We start from the raw sequence: 24,083 nt of genomic DNA on the forward strand, positions 1-24,083 counted from the left end.
GGGTGTTGGTGGTTGTGGAAGTGTAATTGAATGAAAGTGGTGGTCTTGTGAAGTTTGTGCTGCCAGGCTTCATGGCCTGACAGGTGGCGGTTTGAGCCCTGCTCAGGCCGGAATCTTTCTGCTGACAAGGAGTGATTACTGTCCCCCCTTGAGCAAGGGGGATGGGGTGTGTGGTGTGTGAGGTCCTGGCAGTACCCAGAGATTGACTATAATGAGCACGAGCTTGCTCATGTCGGGAGGGTCCTTCCTGGCGACTGCAAGTCCAACTCGTGATCAGGCTGTGGTGAGTTACACACACACACACACACACACACACACACACACACACACACACACACACACACACAAGGAATAAGACAAAACTCAATGAACTCTTAGTGAGGTAATAATATAATTTCAATATTTAATAAATTCTGCACATATTTATAATTTCTGTGTAATACAAAATGAAGACCTCGATCATATACATAATTTTTGATAAATTTGCTACCCCCTAAAAATAATCTATCATTTTTATCAATAACTTTTATAACTTTTACTCTCACTAAGGTCTAGTACATACATGATACTGGTCCCTGAAGATATGAGATTCATGTATTTATATAACTATTGAGCACTTCATCACAGAAGATATTCTTTTTAACTCTGAGGTCTCACCATCACCCTTTCTAGAAGCACTACATTAGAGCTTTTAGTAAAACTGTTCCACAAAATGTTGTGGTGACTTGTTTCTTCACTAACATGCAATATAAGATTAGGAGGAATACATTATTATCATCAAACATGAAGAAAGGCACTTTTAAAAGACCATTCTGAGACTAAGTATTAAACGTTTCTTTCACATCAAATATTTTTTGTTCACATTTATGTGTTGAATATATCTGGTGGATCGTGCAATGAAGAACTGAGAGAATATAAGCGAATTAAAATGAATTACATTCATTACAAAATCAGGTTATCTTACTTAGTGATTTACTGGATGCACTTCCTGTATTAAAAAGAAAATAAATGAATAAACAAGCATTTGGTCTTCCTCATTCTATTTGTTTTTCAGTTATTTTATTTTTATTTTTATAACAACAAAACCCCTCTTAGCTAACTTTCTCAATTCATTTTTGTCTTCCCCATAACTCCAAATATATAAAATCTTGAACATCATAACAAAATCCTGTCTTAATACTTGTTTTATTTTCATTCTCTTTTGTTGTGAGGTCAGTAAGGCCATAACAGTGCTTAAGCCAGTCATTTTTGTCACATTCTTGCTTCAGCTTTACTAAGAAATAGTAACAGGAAGGGACTGGCAAGGTAAATTTCTTGATTAACCTTCATTCCACTTCTTTCTCGCCTAGAGAGACAGCATTGACACATTCTGGGTTCTTCACCCCATAATATTGTGGATAAAGACTATAAGCTGCAGCAGTGATAAATTTGTATACATACATCAAGTTGAATATGTAAAGGCTGCCAATATAATTATAATAACATAGTGCCATAAAGAGTGCATGTATTAGCTGTCACCATGGCTTCTGAAAAAAAAAAAAAAAAAAAAAAATAATAATAATAATAATAATAATAATAATAATAATAATCCTACTCCACCCTCTATATAGTATTTGGGCTGGCATGATCTGGGGACAAAAGTAATAACCAAGACATGCCCATAAGTATGATGCCATTATTATTGCACTGCCTGTCTTTCCACCACAGAATGTATGTGTGCTGATACTACAACACACTTAAGATGAATAATAATGGGAATCCAAACAGTGTGAACTATACGGAGACTATAAACAAGGCAACATAAGCACAGCAAAGAAGAGAATCTTTGACAGTTGGCACAAGCTTGACCTTCTGGTCCAGGGTTATAATCTTGCCAATCACTCACACACTAAGTATATAGGAAGGAGGCAAGAAACTATTTAACTAAGGAAACTATTTAAGTATAATGCCATTCCCCACAAAATATGAAGACTGGAGAGTGAGGAGGATGAAAATTATATATAACCAAGACAAGCTGGAATGTACGTAGGTAGTTCAATGTATCAGTACTATGCAGACGGGAAAAACGATATAAAATTAATACAAGCTAGAATGGTGGCAGGAAAGTGGATTAGTTTAATGTGTTAATACTATGCACAGAGGAAGTATTATTTCAGTATTCTAAACAGAGAAAACAACATATGTAAAAAATGGAGAAAAGTGATTGCTTGAATGACGTAGAAATATGATATAAAGAAGATATTGTTTCTGACAGTCTTTTGCATGTCATAAGACTGCCATCCTGGACTTAATAATTGTGTAACTGAGGCTCATTCATTTTTTGCAGAAATATTTGGCACATACAATAGGACTGTCCACTTGCTGCTCTAATAGTACAGCCATTACTATGTTGGTCCACATATTTGGTACATATTACATAATCCTCTCCACTTACTGTCATAGTTTGTGAAGATTTGTGTTACCAACCGTATGTCAGTGGACCTAAATCTGAATACTGGTCAGGGAAGTCAGTGTCCCTCCAGCCATCCAGCTTCCCATACAGGTAAGCTAACTAAGGACACCTGAGGAAACCTAAGGAGAGTAAACTGCAGTGGCATACATGATATAGTCAACCCTGTGTCCTCCGGTGCTGAAGGGTCATCGCCATCATGGACTCACAAGCCAAAGAGTTCCAAGATTATATTACATACTCTTCAATGTAGCCCTGTCCCCTACCCAAGTATCTCAAAAATAATCTTAACTAAAACTGTCATATTATCTTCAGGATATAATGGCTGGTTAACATATTTCAACTATAAACTATTCTAATAAGCGTTACTACATCCTCTTTTCCTAATGAGACTATATGATAAACACTTTGGCCACAGTTCAAATGTTCTGTCAAGAAGTAAACAGATAAAAATAAGAGAAGGCCCTGCACAAGTATCTGAACAGGAACACCTCGTTGTCATACAAACAGCACATTATCACTAGAAAAACAGTTCAGATCTATACATCAAAGTAAATAATTCCATAACATTTATAACTTCATAACAAAACATCTCATAATCTTAAACTTTACTCTTGCTCAAAATATTACCGTGTGTGTAACAATATCACAATCAGTTTGGACTTTTGAGTGATTATGATGCATATAGTATTTCAATAGATGGGCCTTTGCATCCAACATTTTCTGAAGTGTGGTATAATTTAAATTTGTAGAAAGACAAAAACTTAACTTTCCACAATTTTCTGAATTACCTCTGAACTTAAGTTCTTTTCTAACACCAACGACTTTAGTAAACTTTTAGGTTCCTGCTTAACTTTTTGCCACTGAGCTAATATGAAATATTCAAACCCAAAGGCACAGATGAGTTGTAGAGAAGGCTGGGGCAGAAGAGGGAAGAGGGGGGGAGGGCACAGCACACAGAGAGAGATCAGGGGAGGGTAAACAATATACTTCCATGGGTCTGCCATGTGTGTGGGTGTGACATCACTCCTCTCTGCCCCTCCAGTCCCCAGAGTCATCAAAGTGGGACAGTGGGGGTGCAGAGGGTGGGGGGGAGGTCTGGTGACTGTGGGAGGCAGAGGAGAGGAGGGGTGTTCTCTCCCCTCCCCTAGTAAAGGTGGCACTAAGGCGGGAGTAGGTCTTCCCTCCAACTTTGATCTGTCGAGTAAGATGAAAAAGGGGGAGACATGGATGAGTATCAGAAGAGAGATGGGGGTAGAAAGAGAGAAAGGAGACAAAATTAGGTATTAGTTAAATATTTTCCTATAATCTGTTAATTTTTAGAAATTTATTCCAGTTCATTCAATTTTTTTCACACATGACTTCACTACCTGTTTGTGACTTTCTGCTTCTCTTTTACCACATGACTTCCCAACCTAACACTCCTTGCATGCCTCCAAACTCCTCACTCATATCTAAAGTTATCTCCACTGCTCTACTTTTGAATTATGTAATGATGAATAATAAGTGAAAATATATCAACAAATGCAGAAAACACCAAAACAAAAATATTTTCTCAAGCAAACTAGAATAATATCACAATGTAGGTAGGAAGGATCCTGATAATATACGGTGTGGAAGAGCAACTACGTGAAGGGGTCAAGTCTTTCTACAAGGATGCAAGTGCCTCTGTGTGAGTGAATGGGGAACCAAATTAGAGTTTTCATACTGTCATGAGTATGAGACGGGTGTGTGATGCACCATGACTCTTCAATATATTCATAGATGGTTGTGAGAGAAATAAACAACAGACTACAAAATTTAGGTGCAAGGTTGAAAATGAGAGTTACCTATATAGCATTCCTTTGTGGTTATCAATGTTTCAGGAAACTGTTTTGGGATTACTCCTGTATGTTTTTTGGGGCAGAGCTTTACAAACTTTTATTGTGTTTTTGTTTTGCCATTGAGCAGCCTTTTTGTTTAGAAGAAAAATAAATAAATAAATAAAAATATAATCGGCTTACCTGCATTTCCTTTCTCATTTCTTATACTTTACGCAACCTTTCCCATTTTCATTGATCTTCCTAGTTGTTCCTCTCTGCTTTCCTTAAGACCTTAGCTTTTTCACCAATTTGGTTCTTTCTATTCTTTCCTTATGACAGAATCACCTCAGCACTCCAAACACAACTTGCCTGTCACATAACCTCTGCATAACACACTCCTCCAGTACAACCTTACTCCTCACTCTGTTCATCCTTTCATCAACATTCCTGAACATGTACATTTCCTCTGCTTTCACCCTTGATCTGTCCAGTTCTTACCACTTGATGCTTACTAACTGCAAGGTAAATACTTGGAAACCCTGATGGATAGAAAGGAAAATACTGCCCCAAAATATATGCAATGAAATGATATACAAAACTACTTCAAAAGGTAAGATGATATTCCCTTAATACCACACATCCCTGAACCTCACCTGCCCCTCATCCTCAGAGCTGTCGCAGCCCTGCCTTGCCTGCGCCGTTGTCATCATCACGGGGGGAGACTGGCTGGGGCGGAAGCAGGGACACAAGCACAGCAGGCATGGTGGCAGGGACAGGGAGAAGCCTCCGTCCCATCGCCGGTACACCATGGAGTTGAACACAGCTTGCAGGGGGTTGAGGATAGCCTGAGGGAAGAGGAAGAGGAGGTGAGTGGCTGTGCATGAATAGTCAGTCACAGAATAGGAGAGATTGCCCAGTTTCATCACAGGCACCATGGTGTCACCAAAAGAGTTGTGCAAAATTCATACTGATGTTCATATAATAATGTTTTTATGCTCAAGGTACTTTTTTGAGAGCCCCAACCATACCTAGAGCACAAAAAAACACCATTGTATCATCAGCAATATGAATTTTCCACAGCTCTTTTGGTAACAACAAGGTGCCTGTCATCAAGTTGGTTAAACTCTTCTCTTCTATGGCCCTGTGTATGATGTGTTCTGAGTCTGATTGTCTATCATTAACCACTCACCTGAAGTGGAAATCAGTCACAGTTGCTGGATGAAGGTAGTGTCTCATACAGTCATTAATAGATATATATATAATAAATAAATAAATAAATAAATAAATCAAAAATAAATGTATGAGACTGATAAGAATTTCAGTTTTACAATGTGACACCACCCTTTCACCCCCACCCTCACTACACTTGGCTCATGACTAAGAAACTACATAATCAACAGTGAACCATGTTTGCAAACTATTATCATTATAATTCTGTGAACAATGACTCCTACAAGCTGAAGCTTCACTCAGCAGGTGGTGACTGAGTGGTTAGCAGATCCAAATGGTGCTCAGTGGTCCATATTGGAGAGCTACTTACATCTGACTGTTTCTTACCGAGACTGAGTGGCAGAAAATCACCAGAATATTATACATCATACCCAAGTTTAATTGTAACTTAGGACAACTGCAGCACTGAAGAATAGCTTGCCAAGAGAATGCATTGTTCTAAAAACGACACAATAAAAATATATTTCTACATATCTATCCATCTCTAGCTCTGTATAAACAATCTTGTCAGCTTATTCTTTTCATAACTTTCTTTAAAACTTCATGTCCTCAGAAGTCTGCTATTTATCAAAGCTGAGTACTTCTGTTAAACCTATTATGTATCACACCACCAATCAATCAATCAATCGGGTATCATCACCTCCCATCACCTTTTAACTATCATCAGCTGTCAATCACCCAGTCAGTCAAATCATGCATAATCACCTATCCCTTCTTAATCAACTGTCCTCCCAACTCCCCATCACTCACCATGAGGTACCACACCACCAGGATGACACTCTTGGGCAGGTGGTCCCAGGCGCTCCACAGGATGATGCCGTTCAGCACATTGGGCAGCCAGCACAGGTAAAACACTCCGTTGATAGCCAGGAACTTCCGCCGCAGGCCATCCACCACCCGTCTCTCTGTGTGGGTGAACCTGCGGGCAGTGGGGGTAGGGTGAGTGGTGTGGCGAGCAGGTGAGAGTGGTGTGTGTGTATGTGTGTGTGTGTGTTTTGAAATGTAAGGTATGCGTATATATCTATGAAAGGGGTTTGAGCTGTCTGTGGAAGTGGTATGATGTATGTCCATATAAGTGTGGGTGTTGTAACATGTGTAGTGTGAATGGAAGTCATGTCTAGTGTGTGTGGTTGGTGGGAGGTGTGTGGTCAGAATTTACATACTTTCCTCACCCTCACCCAAAAATCACACACATGAATTTTGTTTTCTAGGAAGTTATAGATTTGCCACATTCTTTCATATTAAAAGGGAAAGCAGAAACAGGCCAAAATTAGTACAAAAAATGCTTCCTTGGCAACAGTTTATATGAAATACTGAAAATTCATTAATTTCTAAAGCAGATCTAATTTTTATGCTGATGCCCTAAGTCACTTTGTCTCACTTTAGTTATCTTAGGAAAATAGAAGAAAAAGACAGACTATTCCACTGGGCTATACACTCAGAGTGAGCTGTATTATTTTGAAATTTGCTGTGGTCTTACTTTTTTGGTGTGTATGTATTTTCAGTTTTTACATATGGGTTATATTTTGTTTTCTGGCAACTATATGTGAAACTTAAGCTCAGCACCCACACTCACAACCTCCAACAACAACTTTAGATAGCAATTTGATCCACATTGACACTTATTCTTCTATAACACAGCACACCCACACCCACCCACACATAAAAGACCAAGCAAACAAAGCCCCCAGTCATAACATTTCCAAACAACCTTATCTAGCAATCCAATCCACACTTAGACACTCTTCCTTCATAGCACAGCACACACACACACACACACACACACATGTGATACAGATTTCCAGCACACCACCAAACAATAACCTAAACATGCTTCCCTCCAACACACACACACACATACACCAACAAAGACAAACCTTCCCCGAGTGGACATGATCTGGCGCTCCACCCTTGAGAAGGCAAGGCGGTACAGGATGGGGTTGGCAATCATCACCACCACGATGGGCACGAAGGTGCTCAGGTAGTTGGGCAGGAACCTCAGGTAGGGGTTCACTGAGTTACTGTGGCAGCTGGAATGAGACATACTCAGAGTTATAAATGTACACAGTGACAACACACACACACACACACACACACACACACACACACACATACACACACACACACACACACCACTCCATGGTGCAACTGGTTGGAGCGCTGCACTGCCAGGTTTCACAGTCTGACAGGGCGGCGGTTCGAGCCCGCTCATGCCGGATTCTTTCCGTTGACTAAGAGTGGTTACTGGCCCCCCTTGAGCAAGGGGGATGGGGTGGGTGGTGTGTGAGGTCCTGGCAGTACCCAGAGATTGACGATAAAGAGCCCTTGATCATGTCGGGAGGGTACCTGCTGGCGATTACGAGTCCAACAGTGATCAGGCCGTGGTGGTGAATTACATACGGACACACACACACCAGGCTTGGGTCCAAGTACATGTACTCGTACTCGTACTTAGCCTATGTACACAACATCATGTACTTGTACTTGTACTCGTATTTGAGGTAAAAAGATCCTTAGTACTTGTACTTGTATTTGTACTTGGACTCCAAGTACTCAACAATTTTATGAGTTCTTTCAAGTACATTTGAGTACAACAAAAACTGCAAACATGTGGCTGATGTGGTGTTTGATGACCTGCATGAGTGGAGGTGAGATCAGATTAAGGGATTAACAAAGGTGTGTCCTAAGCTTGGGGCTTGGGGAGGCCAGGTGGCCTTGGCCCTGAGATGAGGTGACACTGAGGTAATGTCAGGTGACCAGGGCAAAGAGAGATTGTCAGTTTGCCTTTTGCCAAAAGTCAGAAAAGCAGAAAAATCATAAGGCTAAATCAGTAAAAATTACTTGTACTTGGACTCGAGTACAGAACAAAAGAACTGGTACTTGAACTCGAGTTCCACCACAAAACTGAGTACTTGTACTTGGATTCATGATACCGAAGTGGAATCGTTCTTGGACTCGAGTACGACAAAATGTACTTGAACCCAAACCTGACACACACACACACACACATGAGAAAAGGAGAAAAGAGATGGCATGGAACAAGGATGTAGAGGAAGATGGAGAATTAATACTGTTGGAGGGAAAAAATAAATGGGGTATATTTTAAGAGAGGAAGTTAAGAAGACAAAAAATGCACAGCTGGAGTTTGTGCTCCCCCCCCCCCCCCCTACACACATACACACTGATACCTCATTGGATTAAGGCTCTGCCCTGTCAGGCTGAGGTTCGAGCCCTGTTCAAGCTGAGATTTTTCCGATGACAAGGAGCGGTTACTGTCCTCCCTTGAGCAATTTTTTTTTTTTTTTTTACCGCTAAGGAGACAGCTCAAGGGCGAAAAAAAAAAAAAAAAAAAAAAAAGCCCACTACTCCCGAACAGAGGTGTCCAAAATCAGAGGTCAATTTCGGGAGGAGAGGTGTCCTGATACCCTCCTCTTGAAAGAGTTCAAGTCGTAGGCAGGAGGAAATACAGATGAAGGAAGATTGTTCCAGAGTTTACCAGTGTGAGGGATGAAAGAGTGAAGATGCTGGTTAACTCTTGCATAAGGGGTTTGGACAGTGTAGGGATGAGCATGAGTAGAAAGTCATGTGCAGCGGGGCCACGGGAGGAGGGGAGGCATGCAGTTAGCAAGTTCAGAAGAGCAGTGAGCATGAAAATATCGATAGAAGATAGAAAGAGAGGCAACATGGCGGCGGAATTTGAGAGGTAGAAGACTATCAGTATGAGGAGGAGAGCTGATGAGACGAAGAGCCTTTGATTCCACTTTGTCAAGGAGAGCTGTGTGAGTGGACCCCCTCCACACATGAGATGCATACTCCATACGAGGGCGGACAAGGCCCCTGTAAATGGACAGCAACTGTGCGGGGGAGAAGAACAGGCGGAGATGGTACAGAACGCCCAGCCTCGAGGAAGCTGATTTACTAAGAGATGAGATATGAAGTTTCCAGTTGAGATTTTGAGTTAAGGATAGACCGAGGATGTTTAGTGTTGAGGAAGGTGATAGCTGAGTGTTGTCAAAGAATAGGGGATAGTTGTTTGGAAGATTGTGTCGAGTGGATAGGTGGAGAAATGTTGAAGGCGTTGGAGGACACCAGGTTCCTCTTGCCTCAATTGAAAATAAAAGTAAGGTCTGCGGCTAAGCGTTCTGTTGCCTTCAGCCTTGAATCGTTAAGTTCCTGTAGGGTGGGTCTTCTATTAAAAGAAGTTGAGTAATGCAGAGTGGAATCATTGGCGTAGGAATGGATAGGACAGTTCGTTTTGGAAAGAAGATCATCAATGAACAACAGAAAGAGAGTGGGAGATAGGACAGAACCCTGTGGGACACCACTGTTAATAGGTTTAGGGAAAGAACAGTGACCGTCCACCACAGCAGAAATAGAACGGTCAGAAAGGAAACTGGAGATAAAGGTACAGGAGCAGGATAGAAACTGTAGGAGGGTAGTTTGGAAAGCAAAGATTTGTGCCAGACCCTATCAAAAGCTTTTGATATGTCCAGCGCAATAGCAAAGGTTTCACCGAAACAGCTAAGAGAGGATGACCAAGAGTCAGTTAGGTGTGGTGTGTGGTTCTAGTAGTACCCAGAGAATGACTATATAATGAGCTTGCTATAATTGGAAAGGTACTTGCTGGCAATGATGAGTCCAGCTCATGATTAGGATGTGGTGAATGACACAGGCGTACCCAAAAATATGCAGCTCCAAGATCAAGACTTTCAAGGAAGGTACTGGCTGGCGGTCATGAATACCTCAAGTGATCATGATACACTCGCACCCTTACTCTCTCCCTTCAGACTGACTTAAGGTCAAGGAAGTAAAGAAGGCAGAGCAGGAAAAGAAATAAGAGGAGGAGGGGAAGACATGAGAAGCAGAGTGTTAGAAATGGAAGCATATACAAATCATAGAAACCATCATCTTGCTCACGCCCGATTTTTAACCCGGTAGCAGCGACGGGCCAAATTTGTGGCTTTACTGTGTACCAACAATGGGCCAAATTTTTGCCATGATATAAACCCCCAATATAGATGATACATAAACTGATCACAAATTCATTGATATACGTATATTATGAATGGTTTGTGTGAGTCATGATTTTTTCTCATTTTTCTCGCCTAGAGGGGTCTTTAAGAAACATGATCCCTGCAGCTACCGGGTTAAACATCATATTAAGTCTACTAACACTAATGTGGCTGATTTGTTTGTTTTGAGCCACTTTTCAAGGTGCGGTAAGTTGGTTTTGATGATTTTCTATATCACTTTTTAAGACTGAATTTGTACTGTGTTGACTTAACTGTGATAATCCAACACTTTTAACTAACTCAGTCCCAGAAATAGAAGTAAAAACCCAAACCAGCATCTTTGTTAAATACAAATACTATGTTAAAAAAATCAGGCAACACTCTCTCTTCACACACTCACTTGAGGTCAGGGAGGTAGAGGAGGAGGAGGCCAGTGAGACAGAGGGCAAGGGGGACGGTCCAGGCGATGAGGTGGTACAGCCGGCGGTCCACATGCTTGCCATCCATCACCAACAGCGTCCAGGGCATACAGCAGACTCCAGATGTAGGTGGCTGTGTAGAAGTAATGGATGATGCTCTGTGGAAGTAGAGGGAGAATCAGTGAAGATAGGGGATTATAGGAACAGTGGTATTGGGCTTTGTTGTTGTAATATACTTTTGCTGCTTCCTTTAAAAATGTAAAAAAATGGCAGTATACATAATAAGAGTGATGATACCAGCAAGGAGGAAGAGGCTGAGGAGGAACACATACTGAGGACAAAATGCAGAAGGCCTTTCCAAGAGTGCTGTCATCTGGGCCCGAGCCAAATGTGTCATCCCCCAGCCAGGACGCTGAACGGATGAGGATACCTGAGGAAGGAGGGAAGGACAGGTTAGGAGAGGTAGTGGATGAGTAGGATGAGGAGTAGGTTGAGGGAAGAAAGGCATGAAGACAGATGTGGACAGGTTGGAGGAAGGAGAGTGAATGGAAGGAAGGAAAGAGATGAGACAAATACATGGATGAGTAGGAAGTGGGTGAAGGAAAAAAGAAAGGATAGAGGGAGGGATAAGTACAGTGAGATGGGTGAGTAGGATGAAGAGGGAGAGTGAATGGAAGGAAAGAAATGATGACAAGTAGAAGGATGAGAACAGGGGCATAGCCAGGATTTCAGTTAGGGGGGGTAGGGGTGGGGGGGCACAATCTTTACCAGTCTTTCTCAATACTGATAAGGATTTACACCAGAGGTTCTTAACCTTTTTCATCGTATGACCCCCTGAGACTCTCCAGGGTATTGCCGTGACCCCTATAATAAATTTTGTAATGGTGACCTTTGTGTAAAGGTAAGGTAAAACAAAACTATATGAAGATCCTGATTTATAGAAAATATTACAAATAAAAGACCTTGAAAAATGCCACAGATCCCCTACAAGTGCTATTTCAAAATCCACGGAACTAATGCACATAAAATAAAACCTACTTATTCAATCAGTGGGAGGATTGATGTCATTGTTTTGCAGCCATAAGTACATCAAAGCGAGGAGCAGTGCTCAACAGGCAACACCTCATGTCGCTGTCAATCACAAGTCTACTGCGTGCCTTCATTTTCAGTGCCATCAATGATGAGAATCCAGCCTCGCAGCGATAGGTCGAGGTCCAGTATGGTCAGTGCACGCACCGAAAGAAGAGGATAGTCGTCATTCAGTGTCGCCCAAAATGTCGGAAGCTCTTGTTCAGAAAAACGACTTTCAACTGAGTATCCTCATGAATTTGAGGAAATTCTACCTTCGCAGCAACATCAGTATCACAGATGGCACTGTCCTTCACTGAGAAGGGTCTGGAGATCCCCGCATCAGTACAGCGGTCATCCAGTCCTGGAAAGTAACTTTCGATGGTGTCATTCACTGCCAGAAGATGAGCTGAGATCTCCTCACGGAAAGTGCATTCAGCTTTTGCCATAGAATCTAGGATAGTTGTCATATGAGGGAAGAAAGTTGTGTCACTGTCCTGAACTCTTTTCACATAAAGTTGAATCTTACACTTGAAAACTGCCACTTTGTCACGAACTGTGTGCAGCACTGCAAGGTTTCCTTGGAGCGAAATATTCAGGGAATTCACTTCAGAGAAGAAATCAGCCAAGTAGGCAACCTTTGTTACGAAACAGTCATCTTGCATCATTTCGTGAAGAAGATTTTCTTTCGAGGTACGACCTTCTTGCAACAGCATCGTTATTTCCTCTCAAAATTGCAGCACGCGATTCAGAACTTTGCCACGTGAGAGCCAACGTATCTCCGTGTGAAACAGGAGAACAGAGAAGTCAGAGCCCATTTCTTCACAAAGCACTTTAAAAATCCTTGAAGTTGTTGCGCTCCCTCGGATTTGGTTTACAATCTTCACAACGTCTGTGAGCACTTCTTGAAGTCCAGGTGGGATAGTCTTCATCACCAAAGCATAAAGATGAATCATGTAATGAGTAAAGGAGACATATGGAGCGACATTCTTCACGAATCATGGAAGGAGCCCCATCTGTACACAGACTGACAAGTGCTTTCCAACTGAGCCCATGTTTAATAAGGAGAAAGGCTTCTAGGATTTTGAAAATATCTTCTCCACGAGTTGTTGTGGCCACTGGCTCAGAGTACAAGTACTCATCCTTCATACCTTCCTTGTCAAGGTAGCGAACATAAACAACAAGTTGGGAACAAGAGGCAACATCTGTCGACTCATCCAGTTGCAAGGAGTAAACAGGACTACTCTTCACAGCACTCACCACTTGCAGGAGAATATCCTCACTCATGTCCGAGATCCTACTTTTGACTGTATCATTCAAAAGGGGAGGCGTTGGCTGAGTGGTTAGCGTGACGGCCCTGCATTCAGGTGCTCCAGGAGGGACGCGGGCTCGAATCCTGGCCGCCGCACAGCTGAGGTTTTTCAGTCACTGCCGAGTGGCCTAAGACTACCCACATGCTGGCCTGAAGACCACCCATCAACCTGGACTCAAGATAACCTCTCCAAAGAGAGGCTCAAAGATGAGTTCCGTGGGGCAGCATGAGCCAACACAAGATGGCGCCACTATAAAACACTCGCATGCGCCAGAACGGACTGGACCGACCATCAGGCCCCACCAGGAAGAAGCCGTGGGCCGACCATTAGGCCCCATCAGGAAGAAGCCAACCGGCGCAATAGGCCGCGACGGAAAAAAAAAAAAAAAAAAAAAAAAAAAAAAGGAAATTGCCTTCAGCTTGTGTACCTGCGAGGCTTAATCAGATTTTCACCAATGGCATGAGGCTTCTTGGTCTGCACGATTTTTTAGAGCAATTCTGTATGAAGCCTCCAGCACGCTGCTTTGTTCTGACGAGTGAACTGACCAGTGGAATCGATGCGACTGGCCTTCAGAGCAGCTTCTTTTTGCTTGAAGTAGTCCAAGCTTTTGTCCACCAGTTGGCTATGGTAAGACTCAAAATGAACCTTCAGTTTGCTTGGCCTCATACTTTCATGACTCAAAACCTTGGTGCTACTGCTGCGCCTTGGGAGTCACAGCCAAGAGCGGAGCACATACATACCCCCTCCAACCCCCCGTAGCTATGATCTGACTGACTGACTGATTGTGGTTGATGTTTTCAGCAGCTGGCCGCTTCACATAAATGAAATTAATTATTTTCTCCCAAACCCTCCGCGGACCCTCGAGAAACCCCAAACGACCCCCAGGTTAAGAACTGCTGATCTACACTATTTGGGTGGTCACAGCCATGCACGGCATGTGATTCTCGAGAACTTCCAACAAACCCACAAAAAAGGAGTTCCTGAAGGGGGGGGGGGCATGTGCCCCCTGTGCCCCCCCTGGCTACGCCCCTGGATGCGGAGAAAGAGGGAATGAAAGGAAGAAGGAAAGGATAGAGGGAGGAATAAGGACAATCAGATGGGTGAATAGGAAGAAGAGGGAGAGTGAATAGAGAGGAGACAAATAGAAGGATGAGAAGAAAGAGGGAAAAAGGGAAGAATGAGGGGGTGGAGGAAGGAATAAGGACCAGATGGGAGAAGAGGAAGAAGAGAGGGAGTAAATAAAGTGAAGGAAGGTTGGATGGGGACAAGTAGACAAAAGAGGAAGAAGAAGAGGGAAGGAAGGTCGGATGTGGACAAGCAGAGGGAAGGAAGGTCGGATGTGGACAAGCAGAGAAAAGAGGAAGAAGAGGGAAGGAAGATGAGGTGAAGACAGGAAGACGGATTAGTAGATAGCAAGGAAGAAGTTGAAAGAATAGGTAGAATAGGTTGAGGGTGAAGAGGAAGTGATAAGAGAAAAGTGGATAGGTAGTGGCAGGATAGGAGTGGAGATGGAGTACTTGAGATGGCTGATAGAGAGAGGGGTGGAAGATAGGCAGAAGTGGAGATGAGGGTTATGGAGATGAATGATAGGGAGAAGAGAGTGAGATAAATAAAAGTGGAGATTGTGTAACCAAAATGGCTGATAGAAACCGCCCAACCTGCCTAACCATCCAACCTCATAAGGGAAAATGAGGAAGAAGAAGAAAAAAAGAGAAGAGGAAGATATGGCTGATAGAGAGTTGTGGTAAAGCAGAACTAGAAATGGGGGTAATGGAGATGATAGAGATTAGGTGAGGCAAATGGCTGATAAAGAGAACAAGCGAAGATAATGAGAAGAGATAAAAGAGAAAATGAAGATGGAGGGAGACTGGAGGTGGCTAGTAGAAGGCTAATAAAGATAGTGAAGGGAAAGGAAAATAGACTAAATGAATAAGTGGATAATAATATAAGGCTGAAGGTGAATGAAGGTGAAAATAAGAATGATGGGAATAGTACAGGGTGAGAGGGAGAGTGGGGGTGATGTTGAGGGTGACGGGTGACACTTCCAGCTTACCGAGGGATGCCAACATGTCTGCAAAGGCCAACCACTTGATGATCAGCCATCCCCGGGTCCTCAGGAACCGACCGTTGGCCCCCCGGCCGGCACTACCGACGCTGCTGATGCTGGTGCTGCTGCGACCCACATTATGATTGGCAACATTGTCCCCAGATCGTGACAGGAGCTGTGGCAGGAGTGTGTGGGGGGAAAGGGGAAACAAGGTATAAGGATAAAAGGGCTTTGTGTTGGCTACCGTCTCTGTTGTGTTTGTTGTCTTGCCTAGGTGAGGGCATGTGGGTCCTCTAGTGTTGCTGAGATGGTACGGCTGTGCTAAGGGTGGGTGCAAGCAGGAGCTTAAACACAGACGTTCCTTCACACTGCAGTCCACACACAACTCTCAAACCTCCCAAGCCTCCATTTAACTTTTGTCAATATGCTTTACATGGAATATGCTATAACTAACCAACTAAATAAAAGAAAAATCTATCTCTATATATTTATATATCTGTATCTATCTAAAATGTGATATACAATTCCAGAGGTACACTGTTCTCCACACACACACACACACACACCTGGAAGGCAGCACCACAGATGCCACACGCGGCAGCCACCACAGACACAGTGTTGTAAGGCACTGACTGGAAATCCTGTAGGAAGCCCTTGGAGAAGTCGCTGGTGACACTGACACAGCACAGCGACTCAATGGTGGGGCTGGCCATGCCTCAGGACCGCTGGGGAGGCTCCCTGCTACTTTTGTTCCTCCCTACCTAGTATGCCTTATGACTCCTTGATGTTCATTCTGCATCGTTACCTTGAAAAGGAAAGAATAAAGGTAAAGTTGGGGGCATACACTGTAGATTATTGCTTGACCTTGGTGCTCATCTCTGTCACATCGGCCCTTTGGCCCATGGTGGGAACCCATTACTCTAAGACAAGAGGAAAGAATGAAGTGTAATGGTAAGTGCTGGTGGTGACATCAAACAACTATTCCAGAGTGTTTCCTTAAAGCAAAGGAGATAACCTGAGGGCCAAAGAAAATTTTAAGAGCCCAAAACATGACAGGAAAATATTACAGATACAATATATGAATAAAGGAAGGCCGTTTCAGAGTTTACCAAAGAAAGGGATGAAAGAGTAAACTAGTTATTTCTTACAAAAGAAAGTTGGACAGCACAGGGATGGATGAAGTTCATAATAAAACTGTGCAGCACATGAAGCCAGGGTAGGGATGAAGGCATGTAGTGGGACTTCACAGGGTAGAAGACAAAGGGCATAAAAAGGGGATGTAACGAGATGAAAAACTTTTGACTCTACTGTTTAAAAATGCATGTATGAAACCTCAAAACTCATGAAATGCATACTCAAAACAGTCAAACAAAGCTCGCATATTTAGTTAGCATGTGGGTGGGAGGAAAGAATTGGCAGAAACGATATACAACACATAGCCTTGGGGAAACTCGGCCAGTTCCTAGTTTGCAGCCCAAAAGGGATGATGAGGGTCTGGGTGTGCTGTGTTAAGTGTCATGACCATGACTAAAATATAGACATACAAGGTTCTGGGGCTACAAAAGTGCTGTTGTGATTGGTCATGTGTAATTGGGTGCACACAGTAAATATTTATTGGACTAGCTCATCTGTGTTTGGCTTTATGACTTTTTTGCTTATAGTAATGGAGACAAACAAAGTGCTAAAAAAATAATAAAAATAAATAAATAAATAATTAAAAAGTACACCAAGACACAGGGCAGGCTGGAGGTACTAAGTAATCATTCTTTTCCAAGATTTTTCAAGAACAAATTTACGAACCACATTGTAATAGAGGATTAAAAGCTGTATGTATGAGCAGTGCAGTGACTGTCCTTACTCACAATTGAACCAAATACCATTTTCAAAGTAAGGTTCACCAGAGATATTCACTTATTACTTGTAGGTTCTTCATGTGTTCAATACTGCCTACAAGAGTTACTATGTTGCTGTAGCTCCTCACGGCCTGCAAGGCTTTACGTGACTTTCCTTGTAAAACTCTTTGAGCTGGGTACTTTCCCTTTGGTCACACTCAACTGCAAGGATTTAACTCTGAAACCATGTGAAAATTTCCTGGATTTAAACATCTCTATACAGTCACTTTACTCTTAGTGTGTTTGGCCTGGCCAAGGCTGTCAAACTTTACTAAGTATCCCGCCTGATGATGGGTTGGCATCTTCCCCGATATAATTCATCATGATGCAAACACTTATAGTTCTTGAGTACCGTACTGCTTCATCTTCATAATTCACAATTCTGACAATGCACATGTTGACAGACCCCTTTCCTCTCCCTCTGTTTGGTGGGGCTCAATGAGGATTTGTTTGGTTGGGGTGATTGGTGAACTGAGATTATGGCACTGGATAACAAGTCTTGAATGGTCAACTTTAGTAACCAATCTTGTTTTTCTTAATTTCCCACATTTATCATATTTCTAATAACATCAACTCTTTTTCATTAGTAATCAATCTTGTTTATCATAATTTCCCACATTTATCTTTTCCACAAGCACCAACTACTTTTATCTTTTTCTATTTGCTGGAATGTTTAAGACAGTTCAGTTCCCCCCAACACATAACAACAGCAAGATGATGGACAACAAGCACAAGCACTTCCCATCACTTCTTGTAGTTCTCAAAAGACAGCTAAATACACACCCATTATGCCTATTCCCCCTGCAACACTCCACTGTATCATCAACACACCTACACACCAAACACCCTCCCTCCCCCAACACTGCCACCCACAGACAGCCACATATCAACCATCCACCCCATCACACCCCAATGTACTCCCACCTCACTCCACACACTCCACCAGTAAGAAGGAAGCAAGAGAGTGAGGGAGGGAGAGAAGAATAGCTGCACACCTCATCCTCTTAGTCTTCACGTGAGAGGGAGGGAGGGAGAGAGAGAAAGAGCATCATGGGCATATAATAGCCCCACCACATGAGCCAGTGTCTGCCTGCCTGACTGAGCTTCACCTCGCAGGCTTAGGAAGAGGAGGGAGGCAGGGAGGGGCTCGGAGTTGCTACCTTCACCTTTTCCTCCAACCTACCCCAATCTCCACCCCCCCCCCCCCCAACTCTCTCTCTCTCTCTCTCTCTCTCTCTCTCTCTCTCTCTCTCTCTCTCTCTCTCTCTCTCTCTCTCTCTCTCTCTCTCTCTCTCTCTCTCTCTCTCTCTCTCTCTCTCTCTCTCTCTCTCTCTCTCTCTCTCTCTCTCTCTCTCTCTCTCTCTCTCTCTCTCTCTCTCTCTCTCTCTCCACCTTTCTTTTACATAGCCTTTTTGTCTCATAACCATTGAACTTATTTTTAATCCTAATTCACCTCTTAAGTCCATACCTTTCCTCCCTTCAAAACAAACAAACAAACGAAAAGTAAATTTTAACATTTGCAAGATAAAACATCTTTTTAATCCTTTACTCTGTGTGTGTGTGTGTGTGTGTGTGTGTGTGTGTGTTTGTGTGTGTGTGTTTTCAAATGACTAATGCAATGTCAAGAGAGCTTCATGTAACAGTTTCCTTTCTACTAAAGATAACCAAATTATTTTACCTTATTTCAACTATTTTTCCTTTTCTACTTATAAGAAGAAAATAAAGTAGTATGTAAAAAGGCAAGCTGGTACGTGTAAAGATGTCAATACAGAGAGGAAGCAGAATGACACTGATGATGATGATGATTATGATAATGAGGAGGAGGAGGAGGAAGAAGAGGAAGACTACAATAATGACAATGACAAACAAAATGAGTTGACACAGGACTTTAAGAAACAAGAAAACCATTCAGTCACAGAAAGAGCGATTGTCCAGTGAGATGAGCTCCACCACACTTTAAAACAACATTCAAGTACTTTTACCCTGGTCTTTTAACTGATCATAACCTACAACCCCCCAAGCCACTGCAGTACTTCCCACACCCCATCATGCGCACCAAAGTCAGCGATAGGTAGAGCACTGTTCCATCGGCTTTCCCCTTGCCCTTTGCTTCCCATCTCCCTCTAACACACTCTCTTTTACCTCACTTTCCCACTCTTCTACTCTTCTTGTATTGCCCTGAACTATTCACCTTACTTTCTTCTTCCTTATATTTACTGACTATCCCACCACATCCCTCTTGTACTATTATCCTTCCCTTTTTTATTCCTTTAGCTCCTTAACGGTACTAATTCTTTCTTTCTTCGCATTCCTTCCAGTCTCCTCTACAACTTTTTCCTTCCCTTTTTTCTTCTTCCTCTTTTCTAACATTCCTAACTCTTCCTTTCTCATTTCCCTCCTTCCTCTTTCATCACATTCCTTCCAGTCTCCACTACTACTCTTCTATTCCCCTTTCTCTTCTTTCATCACATTTCCTCCAGTCTCCACTATCACTTTTCCCTTTCCCTTTCTCTTCTTCCTCTTTTACCACATTCCTTTCCGATCCTACTACCACTCTTTCCTTCCCCTTCTCTTCTTCCTCTTTTCTTCACATTCCCTCCACTTCCACTATTCCCTTCCCCTTTCTTCTACCTCTCCCTTCTTTGCCCCCTTTTCTTACCTTCCTTTAACCATCCACATCCCTTTTCTCTCTCTTTCTCTCATCCTTCCCTTCATCTTTTTCTTCCTTTACATCTTTCCCTTCATTACTTCATCTAGTCTCTCTCTCTCTCTCTCTCTCTCTCTCTCTCTCTCCTCCACTGTACGTACTCATGAATCTCAGTTTATTGTTGCTGATGTTGGCGGTGTCATGAGCAAATAAATCTGCTGACTCACCTAAGCTGCTCCTTCATGGCTGAGTCAGGGATATATGTTTTTTCTCCTTAGTCTACCAATGTCTGCCTTTCTTACTGTTTTGTCTGTCTGTCTGTCTGTTTGCTTGTGCTTCCCTGCCAATATATATGTATGTTTGTCTGTCAGTATGTGTGAGTGTCTGGCTGTCTATTAATGTCTGTTCTTTAAATGTCTTTCTGTCTAACTTTTATTAGCTCCCTGTTTCTGCATCCTTGTGCCTATCTATACAAAAGTCAGTCTGCATATGTCAGCCTGTCTGTTTGTCCATTCATCTTTGACCTTGCTTGTCTTTTGCCTAACCATCTCTCTCTCTCTCTCTCTCTCTCTCTCTCTCTCTCTCTCTCTCTCTCTCTCTCTCTCTCTCTCTCTCTCTCTCTCTCTCTCTCTCTCTCTCTCTCTCTCTCTCTCTCTCTCTCTCTCTCTCTCTCTCTCTCTCTCTCTCTCTCTCTCTCTCTCTCTCTCTCTCTCTCTCTCTCTCTCTCTCTCTCTCTCTCTCTCTCTCTCTCTCACATCCCCAAAACACACTCCTCTATCTCTGACCCTTTCAAGTGGGTCTCCATAAGTCAAAATAGCTTTCCTTTTAAATCTTTCAGCTGGCTTTATCCTTTGACAGTCACCCATTGTTCCACTGTATTGACATATTATCAACAGTACCTTGACTTTTTCTCTTTACATCACCATCATCATATTTAACTATTATCAGTCCACTGCAAGATAAAAGACTTTCCTAACATCATCCCCATCCCTTTGTAGTATGTTAGTGTACTCCATCATGCTCTGGCAAACACTCTAATTTCACATCTTCATCTGGTTCTCTGTTTGCTTCTTCACTTCTGTAATTTATGGGTTCCCACTCTATTAATATGTTTGTCCATTTGTCATGGGTTCTTTACATAATATGACCTTTAGAAACAAGCACTTGAAGAGGTAGAAGAATACACATATCTAGGACAAACAATCAGGACAAATTCAGACCACAGAAGAAAAAAAAATAGAAAGAGAATGGGATGGTGTGCTTTGGTAATAATAGTAACATCATATATAGCAACCTGCCACTCTCTCTGAGAAGGAAGTGTGCAATCAGTGTATCCTTCCAGTCCAGAGATACAGTTCTGAAATGTGGCAACTCATGGGAGATCTACAAGGAAAGATAAGAAGCACACAAAGGGGAATGGAGGGACAGGAAGAGAGCATCATGGATTAGAAAACAGACAAAGGTTCAAGATATTGCAGTGACTAGTGAGAAAAAGTTATGGACTATGCAAGTCATATCATGTGTAGCACTGATAACAGATGGACAACCAAAGTAACAGAGTGGCAACACAGAAATTGTAGCAGTCAAGGTTGGCAGAAGACCATGTGGAGATATGAAATAAGACAAAACAGACAGAATAGTGACAAACCTGTGACTCTCCTGGCTACACACACCTTTCAGTTAAATTACAGATCACCTGTCTCACACTGGTGGACAAAACTGTTTTTTCTGGTAAGTTTTAATGGGTACTGAATATTTTTTTCTTTTTTCACAATAATGGAAGCAGCTCAAGCGGAAAAAAAAAAAAAAAAAAAACATGCAAGCACTGCTCCTAGAAATGAAAGTGGAAAAGAATGGCAAAAAAAAAGGTTAATTTCTGATCTGATACTTTACAATCTAACCAAACTAAATCTGACCTGATCAAACTTAAAATCTAACCTAATCTAATTTGCAATCCACTGGGAAAATGCAATAAACAGAAATAAATCCCTTGAAACATCCCCAACAGACTATAATTTAAGTTATCAACATCTCATGAATGAGTGATTTGTGTCAACAAATTAATACGGCAATGAATTCTATGTAAGGAAAGTATTTCATATATGTAGCAAAAAGGCTTCCTCTGCAGTGAGATTGGTGTAGTTCTGAAATAATGCCCAGCTCCCTTAGTCCTTGTCTTACTGAGTACTCTGAGTAGATTTTCAAGGACAGATGCAGCAAATTGCAAACACAGAACTCATTTACTCACCAAGTTATTACTAATGACTAGAACAAGTTACCAGATCATATTGTGAGCACTTCTTTAGTGAACTCTTTTAAAAATAGGGTAAATATGGAGAATCACTACGCACCTCCAAGGAATCACATACTATTGTACTACTCTAGTTTTACCAGCGCATTAAACATATACTGCGTCGACAAGTGATGATAAGAAATAACAGATAATATTCCTCTCCCCTTCAACAAAATTAAAACACCTGGTAGTGGGGAGGGCTATGAAGACCAGGGAAATTGTGGAGGTAAAAGCAGCTATTGCAATGATGCTTTCTACCTGAAATGAAGCGTTTCTGTGCTCTACTTACGGCGAAGATATATATTTTGTAAATAAAAACACCAATGGTGGCCAGCGCCATTTTGATGGCGACAGTGTGCCTGCTCAATAAATGCACGGAACCCCTCTCTTGCTAAGGGATTGAGTGTTAAAGGAAAATCGAGTATTAAATGTAAGAGATTCCGGAGTTCAAGTAGTTGGTCTGAGAGGCTTTTATGTTGGTTTCATATGTGCGATAAGTATAATAGGCATCGTGGTCAGCTGTTTGTTGGCTTCCCCCTGCCCGGCTCACCACTCACCAGCATCTGTAATGAAGAAATAGCGGACACATGCGGTAGATGCGAGGAGCAACATTCCCAGGTTCGGGAGGCATATTCACTATTTTGCCAGCTATTTGGCGTACGTTCCCGGATGTTGCCGAGCGGTTTCACTATTTCCTTCTCCACGCTGCAACAATATATTCTGTCCAGTAGAGGTAAGGGGGGGGCGTCCAGGGGGGGCGCAGCCCCCATTGGTTAGCAGGGGGGTCGAGGGGGGCAGCCCCCCTGTTAGCTTCAGGTCGTAAAGTTCGGTTGGAGTAGTTTAAATATGCTCCCCCACCCAAAAAACCCGACTTCCCGCGGGTCCCCCAAGATCACTGGGGAAAGGGGATTAATTCGGCTTTTTTTTTTTACTTTTAAGTACTTGCGCCTTCATATTATGGTTAAGGGACATATATTTAGTCCCTTAACCATAATATGGAGGTGTAATATCATATTTTGGAGGTGCGGAGTGATTTTCCACAATTACCAAAAAGAGATATGACAATCACATACGACAGATAACAATGGAGGCGGGGAACAGGATCTAGTTAAGAAACCCGTGGAACTTATGGGCAAGTCCGTTTGTTAGGTGGCAGCCCCCACTCACCACGCCACGCACAGCCCCGGCCTGCCCTCAACACTCAGCACGCACACAACCCTTTGTCTGCGTCCAGGCGAGGCGAGGCGTGAACACACCGCGGCTCACGTTACCTGCACCAAGGATGATCTGCACCAGCATCCAAGGGTGTGTGGGTGTGTGTGCCACCAACTCATGTGTACGCACCTGTCTTCCCGGTCCGGCGAGAAGCACATTCGTCGTCTATTAACGTCACACGTCACTTAGAAAATATAACAAAACAAAACGCGAGTCAGAAAACAGAGGCGGGGGGAAAGTGTTTGTTTACCTCACGTGATGCGGCGGTGCCACGCCTCCACCTGTCACCTCTGCTGTACACTATTGGGTACAATATCTAGACTCGCGAACGTTTTTATTACGCATAAATAACTGTAAATAAACCTTTTGAAAAGATTTTTATTATTATATGTAAACCTTGCATGTATCTATATTATATAATGCACTGTTGTTCCACACGAAGCCGTATAACATCGTATAATAGCACCTCAGCGGGAGTGACTACCGTATGCAATAATTAAAAAAAAAGTATTTTCAGTGATGTTGCTTAATAAAATGGAGAAAAATATCTAAAATCGTAATATTCCTTCCTGGAAAGCTTTACATAAAAATATTACAGCTTTATTAAACTTGTATCAACTTTGATTCATGACTTCCCGTATGGTTTGCTCAACTTTCTTAAGTTAAATATGAACATAAAACACCACATAAGATTTG

General features: G+C 42.3%; 1 protein-coding gene across 1 annotated transcript; it reads right to left on the reverse strand.

The window, feature by feature from the left end:
• Positions 1 to 369: 369 nt before the first annotated feature.
• LOC127008057 (G-protein coupled receptor 143-like) lies at positions 370 to 23,853 on the reverse strand. Its single transcript, XM_050879589.1, is given in 10 exon segments — positions 370 to 3,646; positions 4,905 to 5,096; positions 6,232 to 6,400; positions 7,359 to 7,511; positions 10,894 to 11,007; positions 11,009 to 11,070; positions 11,245 to 11,342; positions 15,347 to 15,515; positions 15,907 to 16,145; positions 23,517 to 23,853. Coding segments are annotated over 9 exon segments (1,278 nt in total). The 5' UTR covers positions 16,054 to 16,145; positions 23,517 to 23,853; the 3' UTR covers positions 370 to 3,472.
• Positions 23,854 to 24,083: the final 230 nt, after the last annotated feature.

Source organism: Eriocheir sinensis, chromosome 37, assembly GCF_024679095.1.
Source record: "Eriocheir sinensis breed Jianghai 21 chromosome 37, ASM2467909v1, whole genome shotgun sequence".
NCBI classification, from domain to species: domain Eukaryota; kingdom Metazoa; phylum Arthropoda; class Malacostraca; order Decapoda; family Varunidae; genus Eriocheir; species Eriocheir sinensis.